The 26081-nt window shown below is 55.4% G+C and overlaps 1 protein-coding gene across 1 annotated transcript in view; it reads left to right on the top strand.

The window, feature by feature from the left end:
• TSPAN9 (tetraspanin 9) overlaps positions 1 to 24412 on the top strand; it is a gene marked incomplete at its 3' end in the record, with an annotated part of 73503 nt that extends 49091 nt beyond the window's left edge. Inside the window, exons 2-7 of the mRNA XM_084254599.1 lie at positions 20587 to 20778; positions 21159 to 21233; positions 22454 to 22555; positions 23234 to 23365; positions 23753 to 23836; positions 24341 to 24412. Of these exons, the coding sequence (XP_084110725.1) occupies positions 20587 to 20778; positions 21159 to 21233; positions 22454 to 22555; positions 23234 to 23365; positions 23753 to 23836; positions 24341 to 24412 (657 nt within the window). The remainder of the gene's footprint in view (positions 1 to 20586; positions 20779 to 21158; positions 21234 to 22453; positions 22556 to 23233; positions 23366 to 23752; positions 23837 to 24340) is intronic.
• Positions 24413 to 26081: the final 1669 nt, after the last annotated feature.

Here is a 26081-nt window from a genome sequence, read left to right as displayed (position 1 = left end):
GTGTGGACCCTTCGCAGAGGTGGCCTGAGGAGACACGGCCTCTGGGCTGACCTGGGTTTGAATCTCCACAGCAGCTGACTCGCTCTGTCCACAGCCCCATCGCGTAACGGGAGTAGCGGGTCAGGGCAACTGAAAAAGGAAACGGGCTGTGCCCAACCCAGCTCTATTATTAAACTTTTCTCTAGTACTTTCTCCTCACTCAGCCCTTGGCCACCATGTTCGTGAGATTGTCCCTGTGCCACCCCAAAGGGACGTGGCTGGTGCGAGCTGTGGGCAGGGAGGAGAATACGGGGTGGGGGCTTGGTTTCATGGGACCACAGAATGACTAGCTTTTAGAAAGAGCTTCTTGGGGTATGAGCCTGATAACCCCAAGGCTACAGGTCATTAGTTTAGAATAAGGCCAGTATCTTTTAGACAAACATGCCTTAGCTGGAGGCTGCGTGCAGGCAAATAAATGAACCCCTATGGGTAGGAGGTATGGGGAGGCTCAGCTTTCTCAGTGGCCCGGAGACCTAGTGGGGGTCAGCAGAGGTATGGACCACATGGAAACAAAGCGGGATACCCCCTTCGTGTCACTGGTGTGGGGAGAAACTGTCAGAGTGTGACATCTGCTTTTGTCAGTTTCCTTGGGTTGACATGCTTTCTCTTGCCAACTACATCCTTGCAGGCAGGGCTGTGAGCTGGTTCCCCACTTCTTTTTAGAACAGTTTCAGGTTTACAGAAAATTGAGAGAAAGGTCCAGGCATTTCTCTTATCCATCTTACCCTGACACACACACACAACCACCCCCACTGTCAGCATCACTCACCAGACATCTACATTTCTTACGAAGGATGCAACTCTGTTGACACATCACCAGTCTCCTGGAGTCCAATTTATGTTCAGATTCACGCTTGGTGTGGTACATTCCGTGGGTTTGGGCAAATGTGTAATGACATGGACCCATCACTATGGCATCTTACAGTGTTTTCACTGCCCTAAAAATCCTCCATGTTTCACCCATTTACCCCTTCCTCTTCCAAGGCAACTGCTCATCTGTTTACTGTCCCCATAGTTCTGCCTTTTCCAGAAGGTGCTGGAGTCGGAACCACACAGTAGGTGGCCTTTCCAGATTGGCTTCTTTCACTTAGTCATACGCATTTAAGGTTCCTCTGTGTCTTATCATGGCTCAGTAGCTTGTTTCTGTTCAGCACTGAGTTAGGTTCTACTTTGTGAAGGCACCTCTTTCACAGGGGTGAGAAGACTGCTGCCCCAAGTCTAGACCCACCCCCCACTTGGGGCTCATTTACATAAATACCCCTATTCCCACTCCTTAGTGTATTGCCCTTTCTGCAGAATTGTTGGGTTGCTAGGAGGCTGGGTGGTGATGAAGGAGTGAGAAAGAGGGAGCAGAGCATTTGGGGGAGCTAACACCCTGGCTGAGGGTGGGGACACCCAGGTCCTGAGGCTGACAGTGAGCTGCTGACACAGGTGGAGGGGCCGGACCACATGGGAAAGCAGGCCTGCAGGAATGTGAGATCCTGCCCACCCACTGTGGGCCTCAGTGCATCAGCGGTGCTGGCTGGCAGAGCTCAGGATGCAGGAAAGCCCTGCTGCAGGGTCCTGGGCAGAGGTGGGCCAGCATGGGGAGTCCCTGAGGCCAGGGCCCCCGGCCTGGCGCTCGGCACCTTGCTGGGCAGGGAGGTGTCTAGTTCCCCCCAGAAAGCAAGTGAGTTATAAATAGCCCATGACGGGCTGCTTCGAGCTGCCTCTAGCGTAATCGCTGATTTTGAGAGTGCCCGGACTAGGCTTGGAAGGGATGGACAAGGTTAAATTCGGCCCTGTTGGCTGATTGGCATTTCTTGAGCTGGGTGCTAATCCCTTCAGGAGGTCAGATAAGCTCCCCAGCGGCGCCCCTGATCTTGACTTTGGAGGCCAGGTTAACTCCTTCATGGAGCTGCAGGAAACCCCAAAGTCGTGGCTGCTCCACATCGCCTAAAACAGTAGAAGGCAGCGTGGAGCTGGTCGTCAGGAGGGTCCGTCCATCCCAGGGAAGACTGGTTCCTGAAATACAAAATGGACTCTGCTGTGTGACATTCTCTCCAGCAAGCCTTCCCCCAGGGCGGGCTGTTCTGCAAGAGCCATGTAGTTGATGAGGAAAGAAACTCTTTGTCCTGGGATGTGGCTTGGACCCAGGAGAATCCGGCCTTGCTGAATGTCAGGGCTGAGGTGGGTGAAAGGTGCCCAGCAGGCCCCTTGCAGGTCAGGGGTTCCTTCCATTGGTCTGCCTATGGGCTCCCTGCACCGTCTAATGAGCTCAGAGCGCTTTCCCCTCCACGTTTCCAGTGACTGTAAGGAAGGGCAGAAAGCTTCCCCTCTGCAGTTCACTGGGCTTTTTAAGTTTCCTGCTCCCCTCCAGTGCTTGCGTGCTGCCTTAGCTATTGGGCAGAGTAGGAGTAGGTTGCTACCCTGCTTACCCCCACAGAGGTCCGGGGGCAGCAGTGGGCAGTCTGGCTGCCAGCCACAGGTCGGCGCTGGCTCGGTCCCCTTCCGGTGCCCTGGGATTTCTGGTCTTTCTCCTCGCCTGACCCCTCCCTCTCTTGAGCGGACTCTAACTCTACTTCCTGCTACAACTCAGGCCATGCTTGTGGGTTTCTGGGACCCTCTTCTTTCCAGGACTGTAAAGACCGGTCCTGTGGGGTGTCGCTGCCCCGGAGGGCTGTCCTGTGCTTTATGGTGCTGTCCTCCCTGTCACAGAGCCGTGGCATCCAGGAGCAACTGCTTGTTCCATTATAAACTCAGCTAGCTGAAACCCGCTGAGACACTGTGGGGATAAATTATTCCCAACAAGCTCTCCTGCTAAAAGCCAGACCCCTCCGCAGCTACCTCCCGTGTCTCTCCTGCCCGGCGAATCAGCAGGGTTTCCGGATCAGCCTGCGATCTGTCCCCGTCTGCCTGCCCTTTCTACCTGCTGTGATGCTTTTTTTCTAACCTCAACGTGACAAGTCAGGAGGCTTTGGGCAGAGGACGTGTGTTGCACGTGCCTAGAAATGGAGAGGACTGGATTTTATTCCTTGGGTTTCTTTATGCTCTTCGCCAGAGAAAAATCCTCTGAAGGATTTTTGCTTTGACGGGCGAGCCGGGAGGTTTTTTCCAGACAGAGGCCCGCACGAACAAGGGCATAAGTGGGTGATGGTGAAACTCCCATCTCCATTTGGCTGGACTGAAGTTGTTTGGGGTATGCGGGTGATGGGTCTGGGGGCACCTCATGAGGACCTTTCTGGCACACCAGGGTCTTAAGCTCCTCACATGGAAGGTGGGGAACTGATGGTGCCCCCAGGTGTGGAGATGATAGCTTCAGATCAGTGTTACCTTGAGGAGCCATTGAAGAGCAGAGCAGGTGCTGGGAGGTATTGGCAAGTATGGGGTCTCAAGGGCTAGGGGAGAGTCGCGGCTTCTGCAGATGCAGCTTGGCTTTGTCTTGGGCTGACGGCACCTGGTGTCCCCCACAGGCTTTGGAGGTTCAAGAAAATCGAGCCTTGGCAGGATTCAGTTTTCATCTGAGAGCTATAGGTCCAGAATATGTCCTTCCCACGTAGGAAGGAGGGGGTGAGCTCGAAATCTCCCTGGAGCTCTGTGCTTTGGGATGGGGAAGGAGACAGGCCCTAGATTCTGAAGGGAGAGAGACCTCAGTGAGCACCTCTGGCCTGGCTAGTGTAGCTTGTCGTCTCCTGCAGGGAACAATGAAGGGCGAAGGGAGCCTGACCTTTCCCTGAGTCTTGAGGTGCTTTTGGAATTTGAGACCAAGATGTCAGGTGAGTTTTCTCTTATCCTCCCTCTTCCTTTTCCACCAAGGCTGGAAGGAGCTTGAGGCAACCCTAGAACTCAAGCAGCTTGGAACAGCATCCTGCTGTGACCTTGCCTCCTTCCCCCAACTCACTGCCTCCCCCAGAACCTTCTCCCAAATCGTGGTCAGGAATGATTGGTTGATCTGGGAGCAGCCTTCTCCCCTTAGTAACTCCTAACAGAGCCACTGGACTCTGCATGCCCAGGGCAGTGTGGTAATGATCTCAGTTGGATGTGTGAATGACCCCAAGCTCCCTGGCACATGATGTCACCCTTCCCCCTGCCTTCCAGCACACACACTGCCTCTTGTTCTTTAGGTAAGTTCCTGAGATGAAGCAGCTGATACATCATGGTCACACCTGGGCAGCCCAGTTCCTGGGGAGCAGAAGAACCCACTTATTTAATTAGAAGGATTGTGGGGGTCTAAGTCCCCAACATTCCTGGAATGAGTGTCCACTGTATACCAGATACTCTGCTCAGGCTGCCTTGTGAGTTTGCTGTTCTTGTCTCCATTTGATAAGTGAGACATGAAGGCCTAGAGAGGTTATGGAGTTTTCCTGAGGTTGCCCAGCCAGGGCAGCATCTTAACCCTTCAGGTCCATCAACTCTGTGGCCGTGTTCCTTCTTGTTTTGACTTGCCAGAGCTTTGCATATTTTCTTTGTGCTATAACTCAACTTTCTGCTCCTGCTCCCAGGCTCTTGGTGATGCCCCAGAAGTTTAATCACATGTACTAAATACCACTTAGAGGAACATTGTCAAGCATATCTCCAAGTCCTGGCCCCCTCCCTTCCACAGATACTTGTGGCGGCTTTCCCACATCCCGGGTACCGTGCAGCAGCCTAGGGCTGCTCACGGAACACGTCCGGGGTGTCTAATCTCATGGAGCTCACATTCCAGTGGAGCAGACAGACAGTAAATCCTTATGGTAATGTGTCATAAAAATTGGGAAGAAAACAAGGAAAACTTGAAGGGTAAGAAGGACCAAGGGAGAACACTGTGGGCAAAGGACACACCGATGCAATTGACCTTGGGGTGTCTCGGGACTCACAAAGGCCAGTGGGTGGGAACTGAGCAAGGAGGGGGTGAGGAAGGCGGAGGCCTGGTTGTGTAGGGTCTTGTAGGCTGTGGACAGGGACTGGGCATTTCTCCGTATACAAAGGGAACCAGTGGAGAGACCTGAGCAAGGACTATCTATCTGATTGCTCTGTGGAGAATGGGTTGGACAGGAGCAAGAGCGGCAGCTGGGGCAGGAAATGATATAGAAGCACAAAGATGTGATGGTGGCAGTGGCGAGAAATGGGCAGATTGGAGATAGAAATCAGAGGTGGAACTGGCAGGCCTTGCTAATGGAGAAAGTGGGGCACCGCGGAGGGTAGACTGATGACTCTCGGGGTTCCCGTGGCTTGAGCATCATTTCTGTTTTGAACCTACAGAGTGTGAGATGCCTGTGAGGTGTCCAAATGGAGACAAGCAGGTAATAAATTCCCAAATCCAGGGCCCGGAAGAGGCTGCCCCGCTTCTGCTTCATGGTCGGCAGGTGGAGCAGTCCTCAGAAGGCTCCGTGGGGCGCCCAGCACTGCTCGATGTGGTTCCTGGCATAGTTTATGCTTAGTAATGACTATGGAAAGAAAGCAAGATGATTGCATGAATGAGTCACACAGAAGGAGCCCATCGGTAATCCCTGTGGTCACATGCCTTGGGTGAGGATGGGGATGTAGCTGCATTTGATACGACAACATTCCTGTGCCACTTGGATGTCCTTGGTATTCATGGAAGTGGGGCTTGCATGACCCTCGTGGTCCTTGACAGCATAAGTGGAAGTAGCTTTTCCCCAGGGTCCTAGCTGGTGCCGCACGGAACCAGCCACGCCAGGCTGCTGGCAGTTTGTGTTTGGGAAAGCATAGCTCAGCGCGACAGCTTTCTCTTGGGACCTACTACATGCGAGACACTCTAGGCGATGCAAAAGAAGCAAGACACAGATTCTGCTTCCAAAGTTTTGACGAAACGAAAGAGTAGTATCTGTAGGGCAAGAAGTGGTAGGAGCCCTGGGGAAGGGTCAGTGTTCTGGTAGACAGAGGTAGGGGGAAGGAAGGGTGGAGATCAGATACCTTCATAGGAAGGCATCGCTGGGGGCAGGGAGTGAAGAGAAGGGCACGCTGGTGGGGAGAAGCTGGAGGAGAGGCCGACAGCGCAGGGGATGGTGCAGAAGGCCAAGTACTCCAGGTGACAGGGGACAGAGCAGACTCATAATGAAAAGTTGAGCAGGTCTGGAGTGATCACCATGCTGTAGGAGCCTGCCAGCATATGAGGAGGCGAGGTGACCAACGGGGTTTCTGTTTTGGCCCAAGGGGTGAGAATGGGAATTGGGTCATGGGACTAGAGAGGAGGTTTGGATTTGGATGGCTGGGCTGTAGAAGGTACTGGTGATAATGATGGTGATCGTTAACCCTGAAGGCATTAGGCCATGCGCTTGTTCTAAGGGCTTTGGAAGTTTATCCTAGTCAGTCATCACTGCAGCTTGTAAGGTGAGTACTACATGTATCTTGGGGAGACAGCAGTATTTTTCCTGCTTGACAGATGGGGGTCAGAGTCAGCTGCCCAGGGTTACATTTGGTAAGGGGTAGAACCCAGGCTTTCACTCCAGAGCCTGTGTTCTTAACTGCTGGCCATGGATCCAAGTATTGGCTCCTGGATGCAAGGAGAGGTGGAAGATCATGTCCCCAAGATAGGGGACCTGGATGGAGAAGCATGTTTGTAGGCGCCTGGGACAGACACCCGGTCCAGAAGACATTATTCAGAGTGCACGTGACTCCATGGGAACAAACACTGACTTGGAGTAGAAGCAAAGGGCCTTGGGTGCTTTGTCGCAGGGAGACAGTGGCCCTGCCTGGTGAACTGTGCCACCATCCTTCTGCACCTGGGGTGGGTGGCAGGGTGTTCACAAGCACGGCTATAGACTGGTGAATGTTGCTTTGCGCGACCTTGGACTCAGGACGTGGAATTCCACCCCTTTGCACGGGAGGGATCCCAGCTCTGACTGCGCACACCCTTTCAGGGCCGGGTGACCTGATTTCTGTGGGAGGACGGAGTCCATAGGACAGTCTTGGAAGTTTGCTTTTGCAAAAGGGATCAGCATTCTCCTGAAATGAAGGCTGTCTCTGGCCCCCCTGAGCAGCTGGTGCCACGAACCCGAAAGTTTCTCTCTCCAAGCACATCTTTCCTCTTTTTAAAAAGGAAACTTTTGCTTCTGAAGAGGCAAAGCTGCCACGTGGGTGGGACCGGCCCCTCTCCCTGCTAATCTGAGTGTGTCTCTTTTGTGGGTACCCAGGAGGCAGCACCCTAAATCTCTCTCTTTACAATGTTATTTCTTTTATTTTTTCTGACTCCCATGGCAGCCTGTATCTCAGAAAACACTCTTTTGAGAGCTTAAGGGAAATGTTGAGCCACAAAGTGCAAGCGTCTGCATTCTGCTCTGTCCTCATCCCTCTCCGGCTACTGCTCTTTTTTTTTCCACCCCTTTTCTGTTGAATAAGCAAAAGCAAGGGCAAATTTATTCCTGGGGATCTCATATGAAAATGCGTAGTAATTGTTTCTTTTTGCTATTGTCAATATGTTTCTGTTCCGTTCATTGAACTGTGTTCTCAGCTACTCCTGCCAGCTCACGATTTAACATGGAAGTTATTTTCCTGTTTGCCCTTTACAAAATGCCAACCTTTTCACGCCAGGTCTTGGTGGAGGGAGGCTTACATGTGGGTGCATGCATATGTGTGCATGTCTGAGGGGGGAGGGGTATGCATGGGGTGAGGGGGTTGAAGAGAGTGGGGAGGCCTACTGGGACCTGTTTCCAGGCGAGACCGCCCCCCAACCTAGGCTCCATCACCGCCTCTCACATTACTCTGCTTGGCAAGTGCCTGATCTCGGAAATAATCGATGCTGTTTTAGATACAAGTTAGGGCATAATTAGCAGTCTTGATTTAATGTCATTGCGGCCTGAAACTTGGCCTTCTTCTCCCTCCCTGGGTGCACGTAGCTCAGCGTCAGTCCTGAGGCAGGGTGCTGAGTCGGAGGCAGGCTAGGCCCTTGACCATGGGACCCTGAGCAAGTCACATCTCTGAGCCCGTTTCCTTAACTGGGGACTTGGATCACGCGGAGGGTCAATGGCGTGGACTTCTCCAGCCCAGCTCAGCACCTGGCACTTTCCCTTCCCAGGAAACGTGGGGCCACCCTTAGAGAGGCAGGGGCAGCACCCAGCCTCCCAGCCCTGGGGTGAGCAACCCCTGAACCTCCCAAGGGCTCAGCCCTTCACCTGCTCAGTGGACCCAGCACAGTCTCCCTGCTGATCTCAGACAGCTAATGTGAGCACCGAGCAGAAGCGAAACCCTAGGAATACAAGGAGATCATTCGGTTCAATCTTTAATAGGTGGAGCGCCGAGGCTCAGGGCGGTGAGCAGACTTGCCCTAGGCTCCCGGCCCCTGGCGGTCTGTGGCCAGTGTGCTGTGCTGTCGGGGCACATACTGGCTTCAAGGACTTACTTGTCTGTTAACTCTTGAACATATGTGGAGCCACGCACGTCTCCATGTGTGGTGCTGGATGGACAGATGGCCCTTCTCCTGCCATATGCTCCGGCCTGTTTCAGAGGGTCAGGGACCGCAGGGGACTGTGCACCATGGCTCCAGGCTGGGGAGGCACCCCTGTGGTTGAGCCTGGCTTTGATGTCCCACCACCCCCCTCACTTGGCTCACTCAGTTGCTACCTGGCTGTTGATAAACCAGGGCATGTTTGAGGCCAGGGCCCCGGGGAACTCGATGCCAGGGAGGTACACAGAGAAGTGTGAGGCGTGCCCTGCCCAATGCAGGCAGTCATGGGCAGGAGCACGCATCCTGCAAGGTATGGAGGCAGAGATGCATTCGGGGCACCTGATAGTTCAGGCTGAGCAGTGGGGAAACTCTGGGAGGAAGGTGTCTTTATTTTTTGAGGTGTATCTGTGGGGCTAGTGTATCTGTGGGGCCAGGCCAGGGTCTGCTTAGATTTCATCCCCTCTCACGCAGTGATTGGGGTCATTATTTTAACTCAGAACCTGACTTTACTGGTACTGAGAATGAAATGGGAACTTTGGGCAGCTTCTCTTGAGAAGTCCAGGGCACTGGAGCCCAGGGGACAGGGGGGGTGGCGAGCCCCGGTCTTGCTTTGGATTCACTCTGGCCCCTGCTGGGTCACAGAGTGACTTCTCGCCCGCCTGCCTGCCCGCCCGCCCCAGCCCGCCTCCTCTCGAGCTGGCTTTCCGCTTATCTTAATTTATTGATGAAAACTTGTTTTACGGTCCAGAGCACAGACGGCAGCAGCTCCCTGCCAAAAGAAAGCACGCTCACAAATCGGGAAAGCGAGCTGCCTCCCGGAGATGGGCGGCTGGGGAGTCGGAGGCCGGCAGAGTGAGTAAAGCATGTCTGGGCCGCCTCGTGCTGCCGGCCGGGATGGAGGGGGCTGAGGAGCACTCGGAGCCGGCCCTGGGGTGTGTGGGCTGAGGGCTGGGGACAGTTGGGCTGCTGCCTGGGCGGGGCCTTTTGGCCTCTCCCGGTTGCTGGCCCCTGGCTGCGTAGCCCTGTCTCAGTAACCTGGGTGAATGAAAGTCCGCAGGCCGTAAATACTAACCAAGACTCCCATTTATAGCTTTGTACAAGGCACCATGCTAGGAGGTTTATTTTTATGAAGCTCATTTAATACCAACTATAACTCTATGTGGTAGGTACATTAATCCCCTATTTAAAAAACAAGCACTGGAGAAGTCATTTTCAGAGATCCAGTCCCCCTCATGCCCCAACTCCCTGCTGGTGAATGAGGGGAATGAGAACTTGAACTCTGTTGTCCGCCTGGTTTCAAGGCTGGAGTCACCCACAGCCTCCGCAGACCCATGTGCTCCATGCTGCCAGGCAGCTTCTGCACTGTGCTTGCTTCTGCAGCTCATCTCTTTAGTCCAGGGCGCCCGGATGTCCCTGGAGTCAGGTGCTGCCTGCTCAGCAGGGTGCCAGCCCAGGACAGGTACCTGGAGGCACCTGCTGAGAGGCTGAGGGCTATGGGATAAGGATCTGATCAGCAGGTTGTGGTCAGGCCTGCCTTGTGCCTTTGTAAACAAGCAGTAGTCACTTTCTGTGTTCCTCGGCCACTGCCCCTGGTGTGTGGAAGTGGGTGTTCCTCATGTCCCTCGCACCGCGTGAGCCAGATGTTGTGTGAGATGAGGACATCCTGGTCTATAACGTGGGGGCCGGGACCCCTCCCAAGGCTGGCGGGACCATGTACAGAGGATGGCGTATGTGAGTGTGTTCCCTGGAAGACAATGGCAAAGGACTAGGTTTATTTCCACAGGGTCTTTGTTTTGTGGGAACACAGGAGCAAAAATAAGGCCTACTGGGCTCCAAAGGAGTTTATTTTGTTACTTCTTTTTAAATATTTATTTATGCATACAAGAGCTGGGGTACAGGCCAGAGGTGTGGGGAAGGTAGGAGAAGATTCACCAGAGACAGAGTGGGGAACAGAACAGGCAGACTGGCTGAGATACACTGCTGAGGGGAGCAGCAGGTGTGTCAGGAGAGGTCTGCTGCACCATGTGGGTTGCTTCCTGGCCGGGGTTCGAACTCGTGCTCCAGTGGCTGCGGACAGCTTCACAGTGCTGTGCTTAACCCCTTGTGCCACCAGTGGAGGCCCTATTTTATTACTTCTCGCAGACATACAACCAACAATCTTCCCAACTTATAAAATCAGCAAAGCAGGTAGACCTCTCCTGGACCCCCACCCCAGTGCGCACACCCCAGTGCAGACGGCCCAGTGCGTACACCCCTCCCTGCAGACGGCTGCTCCTGAAGACTTGTCCTCTGCTCCATCCTCATCCCTGCACCATCTCTGCTCCCCACACCGCCCTTCCTGCTTCTACCCTCCCGGCCAAGCAGCATCCCTCCCAGCGGGGGCTGTGCTTGCTTTCTCCCTCACCTTGACTGGGGTCCTGGGTCCTTGCAATCTGTGACTCTGCGTTCCTACCTCCCCCAAGTCAGATGGGGCTGGGAAACTGTTAGAAACGTTGAATTAAGTGAGGTTTGGGATTTTCCTTAGGTCTGTAGGATGTGCACAGAGGTTGTAATCATGGAATTTGGAATCACATCAAATTGGAATAAAATTCCATGTGTGTCAACTCCACGTGTAAGCTTAGACAGGTACTTGACCTCATATCTTTCGTTGGTGCATTTGCCACCTGAGGGTAATTCTAGTCACCACCTTGCTTGTTTTGTTGTTGTTTTGTTTTTAGGAAATCCTGGGCATGTACTATGGATGCAGTAAGCGCTAGCTTCGTGGTCAGTGTTAGTACATTGTCCTTGTCACCACCGCCCTCATCACAGTCCATCAGCACCCTGCTACTGTCACCACCACCCTTCTTTGCTCTCTCTTGCCCTCCTCTGCAACAGGCAGGCCCCCAGGGCTCATACTCAGGACACCCCAATTACCTTTCTTTCTCCAAGTTGGCGCATGTGTAGGAGACACCCTTTCTGCTGATTTGGAGTGACTAGGTCTAAAGCAGTGGGCAGGGTGGGTCAGAATATGGTTTCTGAGTCAGAAACCATATTCTGGTTCCTGGGTTCCTTTAGCACGTAACTGCGCTAAGCCTTTGTTTTCTTATCTGTGAAATGGGTTGGGTTGGGAAGGCTGAATGAGGCAGGAGAGGCAAAGCCTCCAGAATAGCGCTACATGTCGGTGCTCTCAAGCGTGACTGCTTCCCTGTCACAGCAGCAAGGGCACAGTGGGCTGTGGGGGCCAGAGTGAGGCGTGGCCCTGGCATGAGCGAGCTCTGTGACCTGGAGAATTCCGCAGAGAAGCAGCGTTCAGCAGAGCCATCTGAGTTGCAGCCACATGTTGAAACGCCAGCGCAGGCCCTGTTCTGGTGTTCCAGGACGGGGAGATGGGCACAGCTCGGCTCAAGGCATGGAGGGATCTCGGGTTGCCACTTGAGTTGGTGGCAGAGGGACCTGAACTTAACCAGCCTGTGACCCCACAAAGCATGTCAGAAATGCCAGATCCTGGTGTGGGTGGCCACGGCTCACGGCTGGCAGTACAAATAATCAGGATGTGGGTATGGATCCACCAGAGAAGAGCAGCCCAGCATCGGTCATGTCAGAGGGTTCTAGCAGAAGTGTGTGTGGGAGGCTGACCTGGAGCCGAAGGACCTGGTTGTCAGCCACGATCCTTCCTGATATCTATGTGTTTAATTACAGTGTTCTTTGCTGAACTCAAGCCGTGAAGATATCCTCGTTACATTCGTAAAAGGCCTCCCTTCTGTGACAGGCAGAACGGAGCAGCTTGCTGAATGACAGGCTCCTGTGATGGAGGTATTTTTGCTGTGACTGGTCTCTGGGGGCCTTCCAGAGACTAAACAGGGAGCTTTGTCCCCACCCCTCCCCAGTCTGTGGGGTGAGTTATGGTCTCCCAGATAACTTGAGTTCTTTGCCAGAAAGATGTGATGCGAATGCAGGCTTCCCTTGTCCTGTTGCCCTGCATGTTGCAGGAGTTTGAAGAACAGCGCAGTACCTTGTTTGATATTTATATTCTGAGGAACACAAAGTGCTGGGCTGGCGTAGTCCTATTCATTTTCCCAGGATCCCTGGGTGCCAGGGAGCGGCTTTTTCCTCCCTCACACTTTCAGCGGAGAAACAACTCAACTGCAGCTTGTGGCCTGGCGCCCCGCGCAGCACCGCACCCTCAGACCCAGGTGCTGAGGTCCTGAAACCGGGGCTGTCCGTGGCTCTGCTTTCTCAGGGGAGCCCAGGTGCCCGCCAGTTCAGTGTGCTTCTTGAAGGTTGGTTTCTTAGGCCCATCCCTGCTTCCTCCCACAGCACCCCCCCCACCCCCCGCAGCCCCCTGCTTTACATATTATTCCCTACTTTGATGCTGTCAGAAGTGCCTTTCTCCCCAGATGCGCAAAATAAAACAAATGCAGGAAGGCAAAAATATGCCAGGTGATTAGAAAATCCTTTCTGCAGACTCCTCTGACAGGCTATTCTGAGTCCTTGGCGCCTTCCCTCCCAATTTACAGTGACCTTGGGAGTTCAGACTGCCTTGCGCCCTGGGCCCGCAAGTCTCCCTGTGGCTCATCCCCTGGGCCCAGGAACTTGGGAGCCTCAACCCTTGGGGCACAGGTGAGGAGAACCACAGCACATCCCCTGTCCACCCCAGCATAAAGAGCACCCCTTTCCACACTGGCGCCCTGTCTGAGAGTTTCTGGACTTGGGTGGCCTGGGGCTCAAAATTGTTTCCTGCTGAGTGTTGACAAGTTCTGGAGTTTGGGGAGAAGACATGTCCAAGAGCCATCACCCCTGCACCCCCCAGCAAAGGGCAGCCCTCTAACTAGCACAGGGAGCAGAAACCTCAGCACAGGCCAGGGCTGTGGACTGTCAGCCTCGCTCTTGGGGAGCTCTTCCCCAAGCCTGCTCCCTGCCCTTCAGCATTTAGTCCTTTTCCTCGTGGGTGTTCCCAAGGAGGGATGGAAAACAGCTGTGTGCTCTGCCGTCCGGACTCTCACTGGGTCCTTGAGCAGAATCTCGCTGTCTGGGGCGCCATCCTCCTTAGCTGCGAGCAAGAACCGGCAGGCTGGAAGGAACTTGGGAATGCAGGTGTCCCCTTCCTGCACCCCACCCCACCCTTTTCGTTTGCACCTGGTGGGGCCCCCTGGCCGCTGCCCAGCCTGACATCTGCTTGACCGGGAAGAGAGTGCAGTTTTGCCCCGTGCGGCCGACCCCAGAAGGGCCCCGCTGGTGATGGGAATCGATGTTTATGGAGTGGTGAGTGATCTCGCCTTCCTCACGGGGCTGGCAGGTGCTTTGTATCATCTGCTGCTCTTTGGCATCCCAGCCACACATCATTCTGTGGTCTTTCTGGGAGCTGTTCCTCAGGCTTCGTTCCTTCTGGCTGCCTCAGTCCCACGTCGGGCCCTCTTGTGGGTTCTGAACCGATCGCCTCCTCCTTGTCCATCCCCTGTGGGTTAGTTTAAGAAGTGGGAAGATACTGGCACCCGAGGAAGTAGATCTGGAACATGCTGTCAGAGTCCAGAGTTCTGTCGGGGTGGACAAGGCAGACCCCCTTCCTCCTCACTTCTCATCCTTGCTCTTGAGCATCTTGGGGACTCGGCCTACTCTCAGCACCCCTGCCTGGCCTTCGAAGCCCAGGGGCAGACCCGATACTGCCTGCATCAGGATTGTGCCACCCTGGCACCCACAGATGCTTTGGTTGGAGTGAGCCCCTGGCAGGGATGACACCCTCCATGCTGAGGTCAGGCCAGGGAGCCCAAGAGATGGGGCTAGCAAATCCTGCCTCCTTCCCCTACCCACACTGGGGTCAGAGGACCCCATGCCCTGGTCGCAGCCATCTGGGGTCAGAACTGTTGGCAACGGGGCATTTATCCCTCCCAAGGCCCCTTAACTCACGGAGGGTGGCAGGGGTCTACCCACATGTGGCACCTCTCGTCATCAGGGACTCTTCACTCCTGTGCACTGTCCAGGGTGGGTGTGCTCTGATGCTTTGCGAGCGGGTGACCTTGGTCTCTCCCTGGAGAGAAGTGGACTCTTGAAACTTGTTATTTAAGAGCTTGATTAACCTCAGAGACTTGCAGCCCCCTAACAGCATCCCCTAGGTCTGGCCATGTTTATTTGTGCTCCCCTCGAGCCATCTTAGATGGAACATAACCTCATTCTGCAATAATCAAAATGTAACTGGGTTTTAAATATGCAAATGCTTTATGTAATGTTTATTTGGAGGCAAATTTGGCTCCGAAATATGGGTGTGACCTTCCTGTCACCTATGCAAGCTGGTGATGTTGGAGGCTGCGAAGTGAAGTCGTGAAGAAATTGGAGGCTTCGAGAGAAAGTGTGGGGTCAAAAAAAGAATGACTGAGAAATCATACTGTTCAGCTTTAAATTATGCACAAGCTCAATGTGAGCCAAAACTGTGCTGTGGCTGCCAGCCAAGCCAGTGGGGGCTTAGGCTATATTACTAGAAGTATGGAGCTCAGATTGTGGGAGGGGAGAGTGGTATCCTTGTATGCTGCCCTGGTCTCTCTATTGTTGGAATCTGACTTTAAGTTTGGGACAGGGATGAGCAGAGAGAGTGACTCAGAGGGGGAAGATCTGAAAGCCCTTTAGCAGGTCAGGGGAAGACTTAAGAATGGATGGTGTTGTAGATATAGGGTGTCTTATATTTACAGGCCTGCCATACTCGTTCTTGGTGGGCTTCTTGGGCAAAACTAGGACTGATGCATGTTAGCCACAGTGAAATGGGTTCTTGAGATAATAAGTAGGAATTTTTAACTAATTAGAGTTCATTGGAGTTGTGCAAAAAAGGAATGGAGTGTCTTCTTGGAGGGTAAGCAAGCAGAGGCTGGGCTACCTGGGCCAGACACAGGCCCCACAGGGACGGCTCACTGGCTGGCCGCCGCTGTCTGTGTGCTGATCCTCTGCCTGCTGGGTGACTTTGGCAGCGCTGGCTCTGTGACTTTGTCCCTTCTTTTCGTTGTGTGCAGCATCGGAAGCATTGTGGGAGAGCCCCTCCCTTTATGGCCGTGACAATGAATTCGAGCTGCAGGGCCCCTGGGAGGCAAGGGGCGTCTGAAATACAAAGCAGTGGCCCCGCTCCTGGCGTTGATGTATTGTCCCATCTCCCATGATGAAGTTCTTGGCAGGTTGGCTTCTCCCAGGGCCAGGCAGAATCATTACTAGCCGGCATGTCGGGCTGTGAAATTAAAGTCGTTTTGGTTTGCTTTTTTATTCTCCACATCCACTAATTTATTAAATGCCATTAAACGCTGTGCTTGGCCCTGGCTCATAGACAGCACTGGGGGTGCTGAGACCTAGTTGTTTGAAACTCTCCTGCAAAGCAAAGAGGGGGTGAGGTTGGTGGGGGGCAGGGGCCAAATTGGGGGGCTCTGCAGAGACACATGAGACCGTGGGAGTATTTGCCAGAGCTGGATGTGCTTGGGCGGGGTGTGCACAGGTGGAGTGGGTGGCTTCACAGGCAAATGAGGGGCCAAAGGGGTGAAGTCATGGAGAACTTGGGGTCCTAGGAGTGGAGAAGAGGGGCTGTGGGGCTTCCTTTTCAGGGAGATTTGTGTGTCTGGATCTTGTCCTATCCGTTGGCTGTGGCCTAGGTGCCCCTGCTCCTTCCTCGCTCCTTTCCTTCCTCACCTCCTCCCAGCAAATATTTGTGTCGTATCCAGTATGCCCTGGGAGAGAAATGGGGGAGACAGGCCTAAGGAAACCTGGTGTTTGATGTAAGGGGGCAGCAACTGAACACAGAAGGCAGGCAGGCCCCTGACTTGCTGCTTTAGGTCCAGACTTGGCCCCAAGGGTCACTCCCAGGGAGGCTAATCCCACTTCAGGGGACACTGTAGGCAGCTGTGAAGGGACACAGGGGGGACTGTCCCTGAGCTGTAAGTAACATGCAAGTTGCAGGGCGGGGGGCAGACTCTCAAGAGAGGAGTTTGCTCTGCAGGGGTAATTATGGGCCTCACCCCCAGAGAAATGGAGTGCCTCCATGAAATATACATAAGGACACGTGGCAGAGACATATTAAAACTACAAATCAGGATGATTCAAACTGAAGGTGAGGATTATCAGATTATTAGGCCAACTGCAAGACTTAATGCGATCAGGCTGGCATGTTTGTTCACTGCAAGGCCTTTGACCACTGGGCCTCAGTTTACCTGCTCTGCAGCTGTTGGCTGGACCCAGGGGTGATGAGAAAGATCAGCACCTCGTCCCTCTGCAGGGTCGGTGCAGGGCCTGATAAGAGGGAGCTCCAAAGGCATTGCTGAGGGTAGGACACTGTTCTAGGCTCTGAGGATTTGGCAGTGCGCAAAGTAGACCAGTCGTGGCCCTCCCAGAGATGGCGGACACCAGTGACAGCTGGGTAGGGACTCATTTTCTCAACTTTGAGTGTGGATTTACTTGGAACCCTCAATTCAAAATGTTTAGAGATGTTCTCAGTTGTGGGAAGGTGGCAGGGGGTGAGGAGCGAGGGAGGCCCTTAGAGAGGGACTCCAGCCAGGCCCAGACTGCACTTGGGCAGCTGGTGACTTCAAGTCTGTGGGCGCTAACATCGTCTGGGTCCTGGTCCCCTGAGTCACCCTGCCTCGCCCCAGTCTCTTCCTGCCTTTGGTCATCTCAGCTGAGACAACTCTCTGCTTTTGGAAGGGAATTTTCCCGAATGCCACTAGCTAAGCTCTCCAGTGCTGAGCTTTGGCTGTGCCACTGCAGGCCTTGCCTCCTTCCTGTGCTTGGCACCCTCCGCATGGGCCAGTTCCTCCCTCTCCCAGCCCTGCCTCGCCCTCCCTCTGGCCCTGCTCTGGCATCAGAGGTCAGCGTCCTGACATCTTGGGCTCCTGCTCAGCGAACCTTTCCTGCTGTCAGCTCCTGCCCACTGCCACCTACCACCGGCCTCTTCTCTGCTCTTCATGCTCTTCACTGCCAGCTCCTGGATGGCATCTGCTCAGCACTTTTCTCATCTCACATGTCATCCCTTTTGGGGTTAGGGTGCTGCCCCACCCTGGAGTGAACATATTACATCAGGCTCTTCTCTAGGGGGTAAGAGAGGGGACACCTGGCATTGGATGTGGCCAGGCTAAAGTTCCTCAGCCAGTATTCCCATTTAGCACCAGGTAATTCTATATTCTGGGGGCTGTTGTGGGCATGTAGGTGTCCAGCAGCATCCCTCCCCCATTTTCAAGTTGTGATGTCCTCTGGGGGCCAAAACTGCAACCCATGAGGACCCCTGGGCCAAGCCACTGTGTAATCCCCTGCCCTCTCCCCAGGACGCAGGGATAGGTTACTTGTGGGGACTGTCTCACCTGTAGGCAGCAAGTTTTACCTGAGACTTAACCTGGGTGCTGGTAGAGCCTCAGCCTTGAAGGGAGAAGGGGAGGAGAGGTCGGGACAGGGCCAAAAGCTCTACTTTCTTCAAATCAAAGAAAGTGGATGTGAAGTCAGAGCCAGCTCTTGAGAGTGATGACGTGCTTGGCAGTTTCTGAACTATTGAGATGGTTCCAGATGGAGTCTCGACCTCTCAGCAATGGCCCCCACCTGCCCCCGTGGGAAATGGAGAGTGGAGGCAGAGGGGACCACCCCCAGCCCCCAGGCCTATGCCCAAGGAGAAATGGCTTCTGGAGAAAGCTATACTCAGGACTTTTCCAGGACCAGGGTCTGATACTTGCCAGGGGAAGGAAGGGGGGGGTGTCTGCAGCTGCCAGGCACTAGGGGCACCTCAGCTCCAGGGACCCCAGAGCCAGGTCTCTGTAACAGGTGCCTTTCTTTACCCGTAACACATAACGTGGCAGCGGTGGATCTTCTTATTCATTCCTGGGTCTGGCTTTAAAGCCATAAATCTTCAGCATGAAGATCATGAGTTTCCGTGGTGTGATTAATGAAAGAAAAATTGAGACGGCAGCATAGAAACTGACCAGATTGAAGAAAGTCAGAATGAGGAGTTGGATGGAAGTTTCAGCTGCTCACTTGCACACCCAGAACTTCTGAACCGGCCTGGAGCGCCACCTAGTGGCGGCAAGTGTGGTGGCACCCATTTCCCCAGCGAACTTTGTAGACACCCCATTGTGTGGGTGCTCTGGGCCTGAGTGTGCTGCACCTTGGGAGCCTCCCTAGTTCCACCAGGACTGGTCCAGGGGATACAGGAGGCAGGGGACCATCCGCCCAGTGTGGGGCACCCAGACAGCCCCTTCACTTACCATCCCCACACAACAGCTTGAACCGTTTCTAGTTTAGCAATGCAAGCCAGTATAATGGGGCATTCCCGACTCGCTGTGACTCCTGCGCCCGCTCTCCGGGTTGCTGCAGTGGTCCTGCTTGCTTCCCCTCTTCCCCTTTGCCATCCAGTGGTCTGCTGTCAGCCAGAGTGATCTAATATCACACAATCATGTCACGCTGGCCCAGAGCTTCCCATCACACTAAGACCCCCCTCTCAGGCTTTCTTTCCCATGGCTGCCAGGTCCTGTCTAATCTGTGCCCTGCACCCTTCTGCTGGTCTCCTACAGATGCCACCCCCTCCCTGCAGTCCCACAGGCAGCTTGTTCCTCCTTGGACAGACCCGGCTATTCCCACCTCAGGGCCTTTATACTTGCTGTTCTTTCTAGAACATTCTTCCTCTCACCCTCCAATATTTTTGTGATGTACTTCCCTCTTTACTTGGATCCCTATTCAAATGCCCCCTTCCTCAGCAGCCTTGTCGGATCATTCTCTCCCAGGATGCTTTCTAGCTCCTTCCCACCTTTATTTTAATTCTGCCATATACCAGCACCTGAGCTTCTACGATCTGTTTGCTGCTGTCACATCTGCACCCCTTCTTCACAAGCGGGTCTTTGCCAGTGCCAGCCTGCCCCCAGCACTCAGAACAGAGCCTGGCATTTCTGAGGTGGTCGTTTGGGTGTGTGGCCTGAGTGCAGGAAGGACCTGCCATGTCTCCAGGCAACTCCTGTCCCTCCCCTGCCCTTCCTGTGCGCATGAACCATTCTCCTGGTCTTGGCTTGTACCTCTGGGTCTGCTCTGTGGAGCTAGAGCAGCTGGTGAGCAGGAATTCACTTGATTTGTTGGGGGTCTCAGCGCAGCTCCTACCTGGAGCTCCCAGTCAGTGCCTGTGAAGAGCAGCACCTGGTCCTGCACGTACTTGCTTTCATTTACATTCTCATAGGCCACAAGGCACCGGCGATGATATTCTCATTTGGCTTAAAAGGAGATTGCGAGTTCACACAACCAGGCCAGGCTGTGCCTCCCAAGTCCTTCTCCCCATCGTGGAACATTCTCTTCCTCCATCTGCTCCAAGTCCACCCATCTTTAGGGATTGCTTCCTCTAGCTGGCAGCTTGGGCCAGGACAGCATGCCTCCTGCAGACTTCTGACTCTATTTGGCGCTACTGTATACTGTCTAGGTACATGCTGCTTTTTATTGCTGCCATCCAGCCGAAGCAGAGGCCCCATGAAGGCAGGTCTCTGAAGTGGCTGTAGCTGCATGCTGTGGGTACTCAATAAATATCGGGTGACTAGTTGATGGGCCCCTCAGCCTCAGCAAACATCCCCTGAGCTGCCAGTGGGTGTGGGGGCGTCAGCTATATGGAGCATAAAGCCAAGCAGATGTGGCCATTTGCAGCCAGTGAAACCCAAACTTCCCTGTGAGGCCAGTGGCTCGTGGCCCCAGGATACTGCTGAGAAGGGGCGGTTTGGCTGGCTGCCGGCTTAGCTGGGTGGATGGGCAGACGGTGCCGGACAGGAGTGTCAGCCAGCCTCAGGGGTCCTTTTCTTCTCTCGGTGCAAAATTCATTCTTCACGCTCCTAAGAACAGCGGGAGGATGACCCTCTGGTCAGGACACCAGGCCGCAGTGGATGGAAGGTCTGGCTCTGAAAAAAACTCAGATTTCCAGCCCCAGAAAGTCCCATTCACACGCATCTGGGGCCTGCCACATTTGCTACTTGCTTTTCCGTGTCTAATTTGACCCTCAGAGGGACTCTGTGAGGTGCGTGGAGCTCTTATAACCTCGTTCAACACACAGGAGACTAGCGGGTTTGTGCAGCTCTCACACCCGCACGGAGTAGACAGGGACTGGTGGGTGTCGGGAGGGCGGGGGGCGCCACATCGCCCTGTCTGTCTTGCATGGGGACATGCAGATGCAGTCCCCATCTGGAGGGTGTGTGCGGGTGCGATGCAGGCTAACGGCTTTCCTTCCTTTCCAGCTCTGTGGCTGCGGGCTGCTTGGAGTGGGCATCTGGCTGTCTGTGTCCCAAGGCAACTTTGCCACCTTCTCCCCCAGCTTCCCCTCGCTGTCTGCAGCCAACCTAGTCATCGCCATCGGCACCATTGTCATGGCGACGGGCTTCCTGGGCTGCCTGGGGGCCATCAAGGAAAACAAGTGCCTCCTCCTCAGTGTAAGTTGGACCCCTGTAACCCCAGCACCCCCAGTTCTTTCACCCTAACTTTGGGCCACTGAGACAGGCAAGGCCTGGGAGCATTGGCCCAGTGGTACTCAACCCTAAGCCCAGAGAAGTTGCTTCTAGAATGTTCTGTGCCTGATCACATCCCTCTTCCTTATGAATGGTTATCCCTGCCGCTGTTTGATTGGTGTTTTATTTTAACTGCCCTGCCTGCTGCCCCGCCAATCTGGGGATCCTCATGAGCAGGTGGCTTCCCCCATACCTTGTGCTAGGCACATGACCAGGTACTGCCTGCCACCCCCCCATCCTTCTCGTTTACCCCCATCCCAGCCATGACTCTGCCACACACCCACGCCTGGACCTTCTCTTCACAGTTTTTCATCGTCCTGTTGGCCATCCTCCTAGCAGAGCTGATCTTGCTTATCCTCTTCTTTGTCTACATGGACAAGGTAAGCCAGCCAGGAAGGGAGGGGGCCCTGCGGTGGGGCCTGGACAGGCAGAGGAGAGATCCTGACAGGTTGTGAGGAAAGGACAGGGGGACCCAGAAGGCCCAGGTGTCGGGTTTTGGTGGGGGCCATGGGAGGGCGAGTTGGGGGCCTGGGGGAGTTCATCACGGTCTTAGGATGGGGGCTCCTCTACATTCCCGGGTGCAGTGCATAGTGAGCACCCATCAGGGCAGTGTCCATGCACTGCCGTGTGCACGTGCTGCCAGCGTTCTGGTCTCACTACGTGGTGGGGCTGACTTGAGGGTCACCTGTTGGGGACACGGAGCACCTTCCCAGGTGAGGCTTTGCGGAGGGCTAACAGCGGAGGCAAGCTCCGTTCCCTTTTCCAAAGGCCTTTGAGAACAGGGCGGCTGCCCCCGGCTTGACTGCACCTCCAGGGTCAGAAGGATGGTGGGGTGACCCTGCACCTCCCTGGGATGCACAGATCCCATTCAGACTGGAGAACCTTCTTGTTGGCACTACGAGGAATGGCTGGCCAAGAGCTGTCTCCTAGGGTGTCAAAGGCTCAGTGGTGCTCTCTAGCCCCAAACCATGACCTCAAAGTGATTTCTCAGGCCACACCGAGAGGGAGAGTCGTTGTTGGCATTAGAAACAATAGGTCTTTTGTGTTTGTGAAACAGAAGAAATAATAACGGCCTCTTCCTGGCTCTTGATCTGACAGATTCCTTCTCCCTGCCGAGCCCAAGTATCACTCATTATCCCAATAGCACAGATAAAGCAGAGGCGAGACCGCCAAGTTACTGGCTATGCGGGCCTAGAGTTCAATGACTGACCTGCTGCCTTTGGGACCCAGGGTGCACTTTGATGGGGACAGCCTGGGAGGAAGATGCTGTGGGCGTGGCGGCAGCGTGGTCAGCATGACATGTGTGGCTGGGCTGGTGACCAGGGGAGCAGAGGCACCACCTGTCCCTGCCTCGGAGAATTACAGCCCTGACCCCGAACACTCAGCTCTCAAGGGAGTCAGAGAGTGTGCACTGCAGCTGGGAGCTGGCACCTACCTGCCCCCGGCACCTTACACCCATGGGCTGCAGCCAGGGTCAGGGCGGGCCTTCCCCCATCTGGGACACCTGTGGCCAGCAGTCCTGGCTGACTCAAGTGGGCTGGGGAAGGAGCTGTGTCCGTCCTGGTCCCCACCCACTTGTCTGCCTCCCTTGACCTGACAGGTGAATGAGAATGCCAAGAAGGACCTGAAAGAAGGTCTGCTGCTGTACAACACCGAGAACAACGTGGGACTTAAGAACGCCTGGAACATCATCCAGGCCGAGGTGTGCTTGGGGACAGGGTGGCCTGGCCAGACTCTCCGCTCAGTGACTGAGCTGGGCCCCTGTGCTTTTTGGGTTTCTACCTGAGAGTGACTGGGTCCGACAGCCTGTGCACTCTAACTAGAGAGGGCTGGGGTGCAAGCAGGCAGGCAGGCAGGACCCCACCCAAGAGTGGACAGGCCAGAGGGAGCCATGTGAATGGCTAAATGGGCACAAGGACCCAGAAGGATGGCTCAGAGAGAAGGGCAGATCACCCAAGCCCTTCCTTCCCGAAGCTTTAGCACAAATGACAGACTGTTTTAACAACAGATCAGCCTCCTTGACTAAGGCTCAGGGGGACACTGATTCTAAGAGCAAACAGACAGTAAGCCCAGATGCCCCACATCAAGCCCTGGGTAGCTTGGGCCGGTCCGCACAGCAGAAGCTGGAGGTGTCGCGGGTGAGCCCAGGACTGAGCCCCTGGCCATGTCCGGGGCGGGCTCCGAGGAGTGGGAGGCTTGGCTGCCCCCTGCGCTGACCTGTAGGAGCTGTCACACACTTCTGTGGGCACGGCTGAGGCCCACAGGAAGGACAGGAAGGCCCAGCGTGGCACTTTTTGTGGTTTGGGGCTGCCTGGACAGGGGATGACCTGGAGGGGACCAGGCTACAGCCTCTGACTTCCCTGCTCCTCCCCGCCCGCAGATGCACTGCTGTGGCGTCACTGACCACACCGACTGGTTCCCCGTGCTGGGGGAGAACACAGTCCCCGACCGCTGCTGCACGGAGAACTCCCAGGGCTGCGGGCGCAACACCACCACCCCGCTGTGGAGGACGGTGAGGCTGGAGGCCGTGGCTGGTGCTTCTCCCACGAGCTGCGAGCTGGACTGTCTGGCGAGAGGGCACCGTGGGAGGGTGGCACACCACGCCAAGGAACTGGCTTAATGTGGGGTGGGGGACACACAGGACTGAAGCCAAAATGCAGGTGGGAAATTAGAGGGGTGCTGGATCCACAGTTGGGAGGCACAGAGTGTGGGGACTGAATGCTACTGAGTGCAGTGGGGCTGGCCTCAGAGGGAGGAGGGGCAGGTCTGAGGGTCGTGGAGGGACCCAGGATGGGGTCCTGGCAAGGGGAAGTGAGAGGGGAGGGTCAGACAGGGGGCTGGGCAGGAGGGGCCCTCACAGTCAGGCCAGGGCCTTGACCTTGCGGTCCTCACTCCCCAGGGCTGCTATGAAAAGGTGAAGATGTGGTTCGACGACAACAAGCATGTGCTTGGCACCGTGGGGATGTGCATCCTTATCATGCAGGTAGGAGGGCCGCGGCGCCAGAGGGAAGTTAAGGCACCGGCCCCGGCACCTGGGGCAGGCATGTTGCTGTTGTACGTGGCTCGGGCCTTCCCTTCCACGGCCCTTCCCTGCGCACCCCGAGGCTTCCACGGCATCCCTTCCGCGCCCTGGCTGCTGGTGTCCCGCCACCCACGTCCCCGGCGAGTCTCGTCTATCTAAGGGCTTTGAAGCTTAGCAGACGGGCCTGCTGCCATTTTCCCAGCGCTCTGAGGAGAGCAAGACTATTCCGTAGCCAGGCTGGGAACAGGCTCCCCAGCCACCGTCTCTCCTCCAGTTTCACCAAACCTGGAGCCGCGAGAGTCACACGGCCTCACAGTGTGTGCCTGGGGGGGCCTGTGTGGGGACCGCGTGGCTGCCGCCTGCCCCCTGCCTGTCCGGGGTCACCTTCTGCTCTCAGGCCCCGTGGCCCATCCCTGCATGCAGCTTCTGACCCAGGCCCTTTCTCTCCCACACCCCGTCTTTCAGATTCTGGGCATGGCTTTCTCCATGACCCTCTTCCAGCACATCCACCGGACGGGTAAAAAGTATGATGCCTGAGCAGGCGGGCAGCAGGCGGGCAGGCGGAGCGCCCCAGACCATGCGGACACTGTGCCAGGGAAGAAGATTCCAGCTTTGTGTTGCCTGCCCACACTCTCCAGACTGCTGACCCCTGCACCCCTGCCCCGGCCCCACCCCCTCTGCCAGGGAGAAGGCAGGAGGTATGCAGAGACCTTGGGGTGCTGGGGGCACCTGGATTCTTACATCTGTGTATTTGCCAAAGAAGACAGCGTGGGCCGGGGACGGCACCAGGAGGCCCTGCCGGCTCTGATGTGTTTCTGCCCCTGCCCTTCCTCACGCTGACGCTTTGTCCCCCGAGGGGCTGGGGCGGCGTGCGCCCCTCCTGGCGAGAGACCCAGCCAGGCCCCCCAGGCCGTCCGCCCCTTGGGAGACGGGGAGAGCTGGTGGGTCGCGTCAGGGCTCTCCCTGCCTCCCGCAAGGCCCCTGGGTGCGTGTAACCCAGGCTTTTTATACCTTACAGTGTAACTTTTTTATTTTATTTTACTCTGATTATGATTATTCAGGAATATTATCTCTCAGATAAGTTTAGGGTTAGTGCTCTGATTTATGACTTTTTACTGTGTTGATTTCTGTAACGGTTTGATTTTTTTCCGAGGGTGGGGGGTGAGTGGGGAGAGGGTCACCTGTCTGGAGTGGATCAGGAAAACTGTGTGCAGCACTCAGGGGGCTCTGGGGAGCGCCCAGACTCAGCTCAGGGCTCACTGCGCGGGAGGCCGCGAGCAGCTGGGCTGGGGTGGAGTCTGGGGCGCGGGAGCCTGGACAGGCAGGTGAAAGGAGGGTGTGGGCTGCCTGGCAGGATGCCTGTGCCAACCCGGGTGGGCGGGAGCAGCGGGGGTCCCCAGAGGCTGGCCACATGCTTTGCGGGAGCCCGGCCATTGCTGTGCTGGGTCCTCACGCCACTGATGAGCAGTTTCTCCGTTTCTCTTCTGCTGTCCTCCTGCCCTCTGTTGGCACGGAACGGGGCTCCCCTTCCACCCCACACAGGCGTTCCTGCCACAGGTTCTGCAAACCCCAGTTACCTTCAGACATTCCTGCTAGAAACTTTCAGACAAATACCTCTCTAGTTTGGATGCTCAGTTCCTCACATTGCTTCTGGAAGGGGAAGCCATTCCTCGACTTTGCTGCTGAGACAGTGACTGAGGACCGTGGCCGGCAGGAGGGGAAGGGGCGCGGATGGCATGTTCCCTCCAGCCAGAGTCACATGCTGGCTTCCTGCTGGAGGCGGCGAATGGTTTCCGCCAGGGGTTCAGATTCCTGGGGGCTCCTGGATGGTGGTTGGGTGGGGGTTATGTCCTCTGTAACCCTAAGGAGAAGAAAACCCGAGAAGGATCAGCCTGGATCTTATTACAACACCCCCAGCACAAAGCAGACTGATTCTTGACTTGGGAGACAACAGGCTGGGGGGGGTTACAGCTGCAGCAGCCCCCCGAGAATGTCCCCTGGGCGGGTTGAATGTTTTGCAGTTTAGAAAAAAGGGTCCACAGGATTGAGTTTGGAAAAGTTACCCACTGACTGGCTAGATGCTGGTGCACATCCCTGATGGGGCCTTGTGTGTGTGTGGGGGGGTGGGGGCTGCCTTCTCCCGCCCCATTTGATTGGTTGCCTTGATTTCCCCACTGGGCTCAGGCCCTCCCTGCAGCCTCCACCT

The sequence above is a fragment of the Talpa europaea genome (genome assembly GCF_964194135.1).
Source record: "Talpa europaea genome assembly, chromosome: 15".
Taxonomy (NCBI): Eukaryota; Metazoa; Chordata; class Mammalia; order Eulipotyphla; family Talpidae; genus Talpa; species Talpa europaea.
The sequence above is the reverse complement of the archived record's forward strand: the minus strand, read 5'-3'. Positions and strand labels throughout refer to the sequence as shown.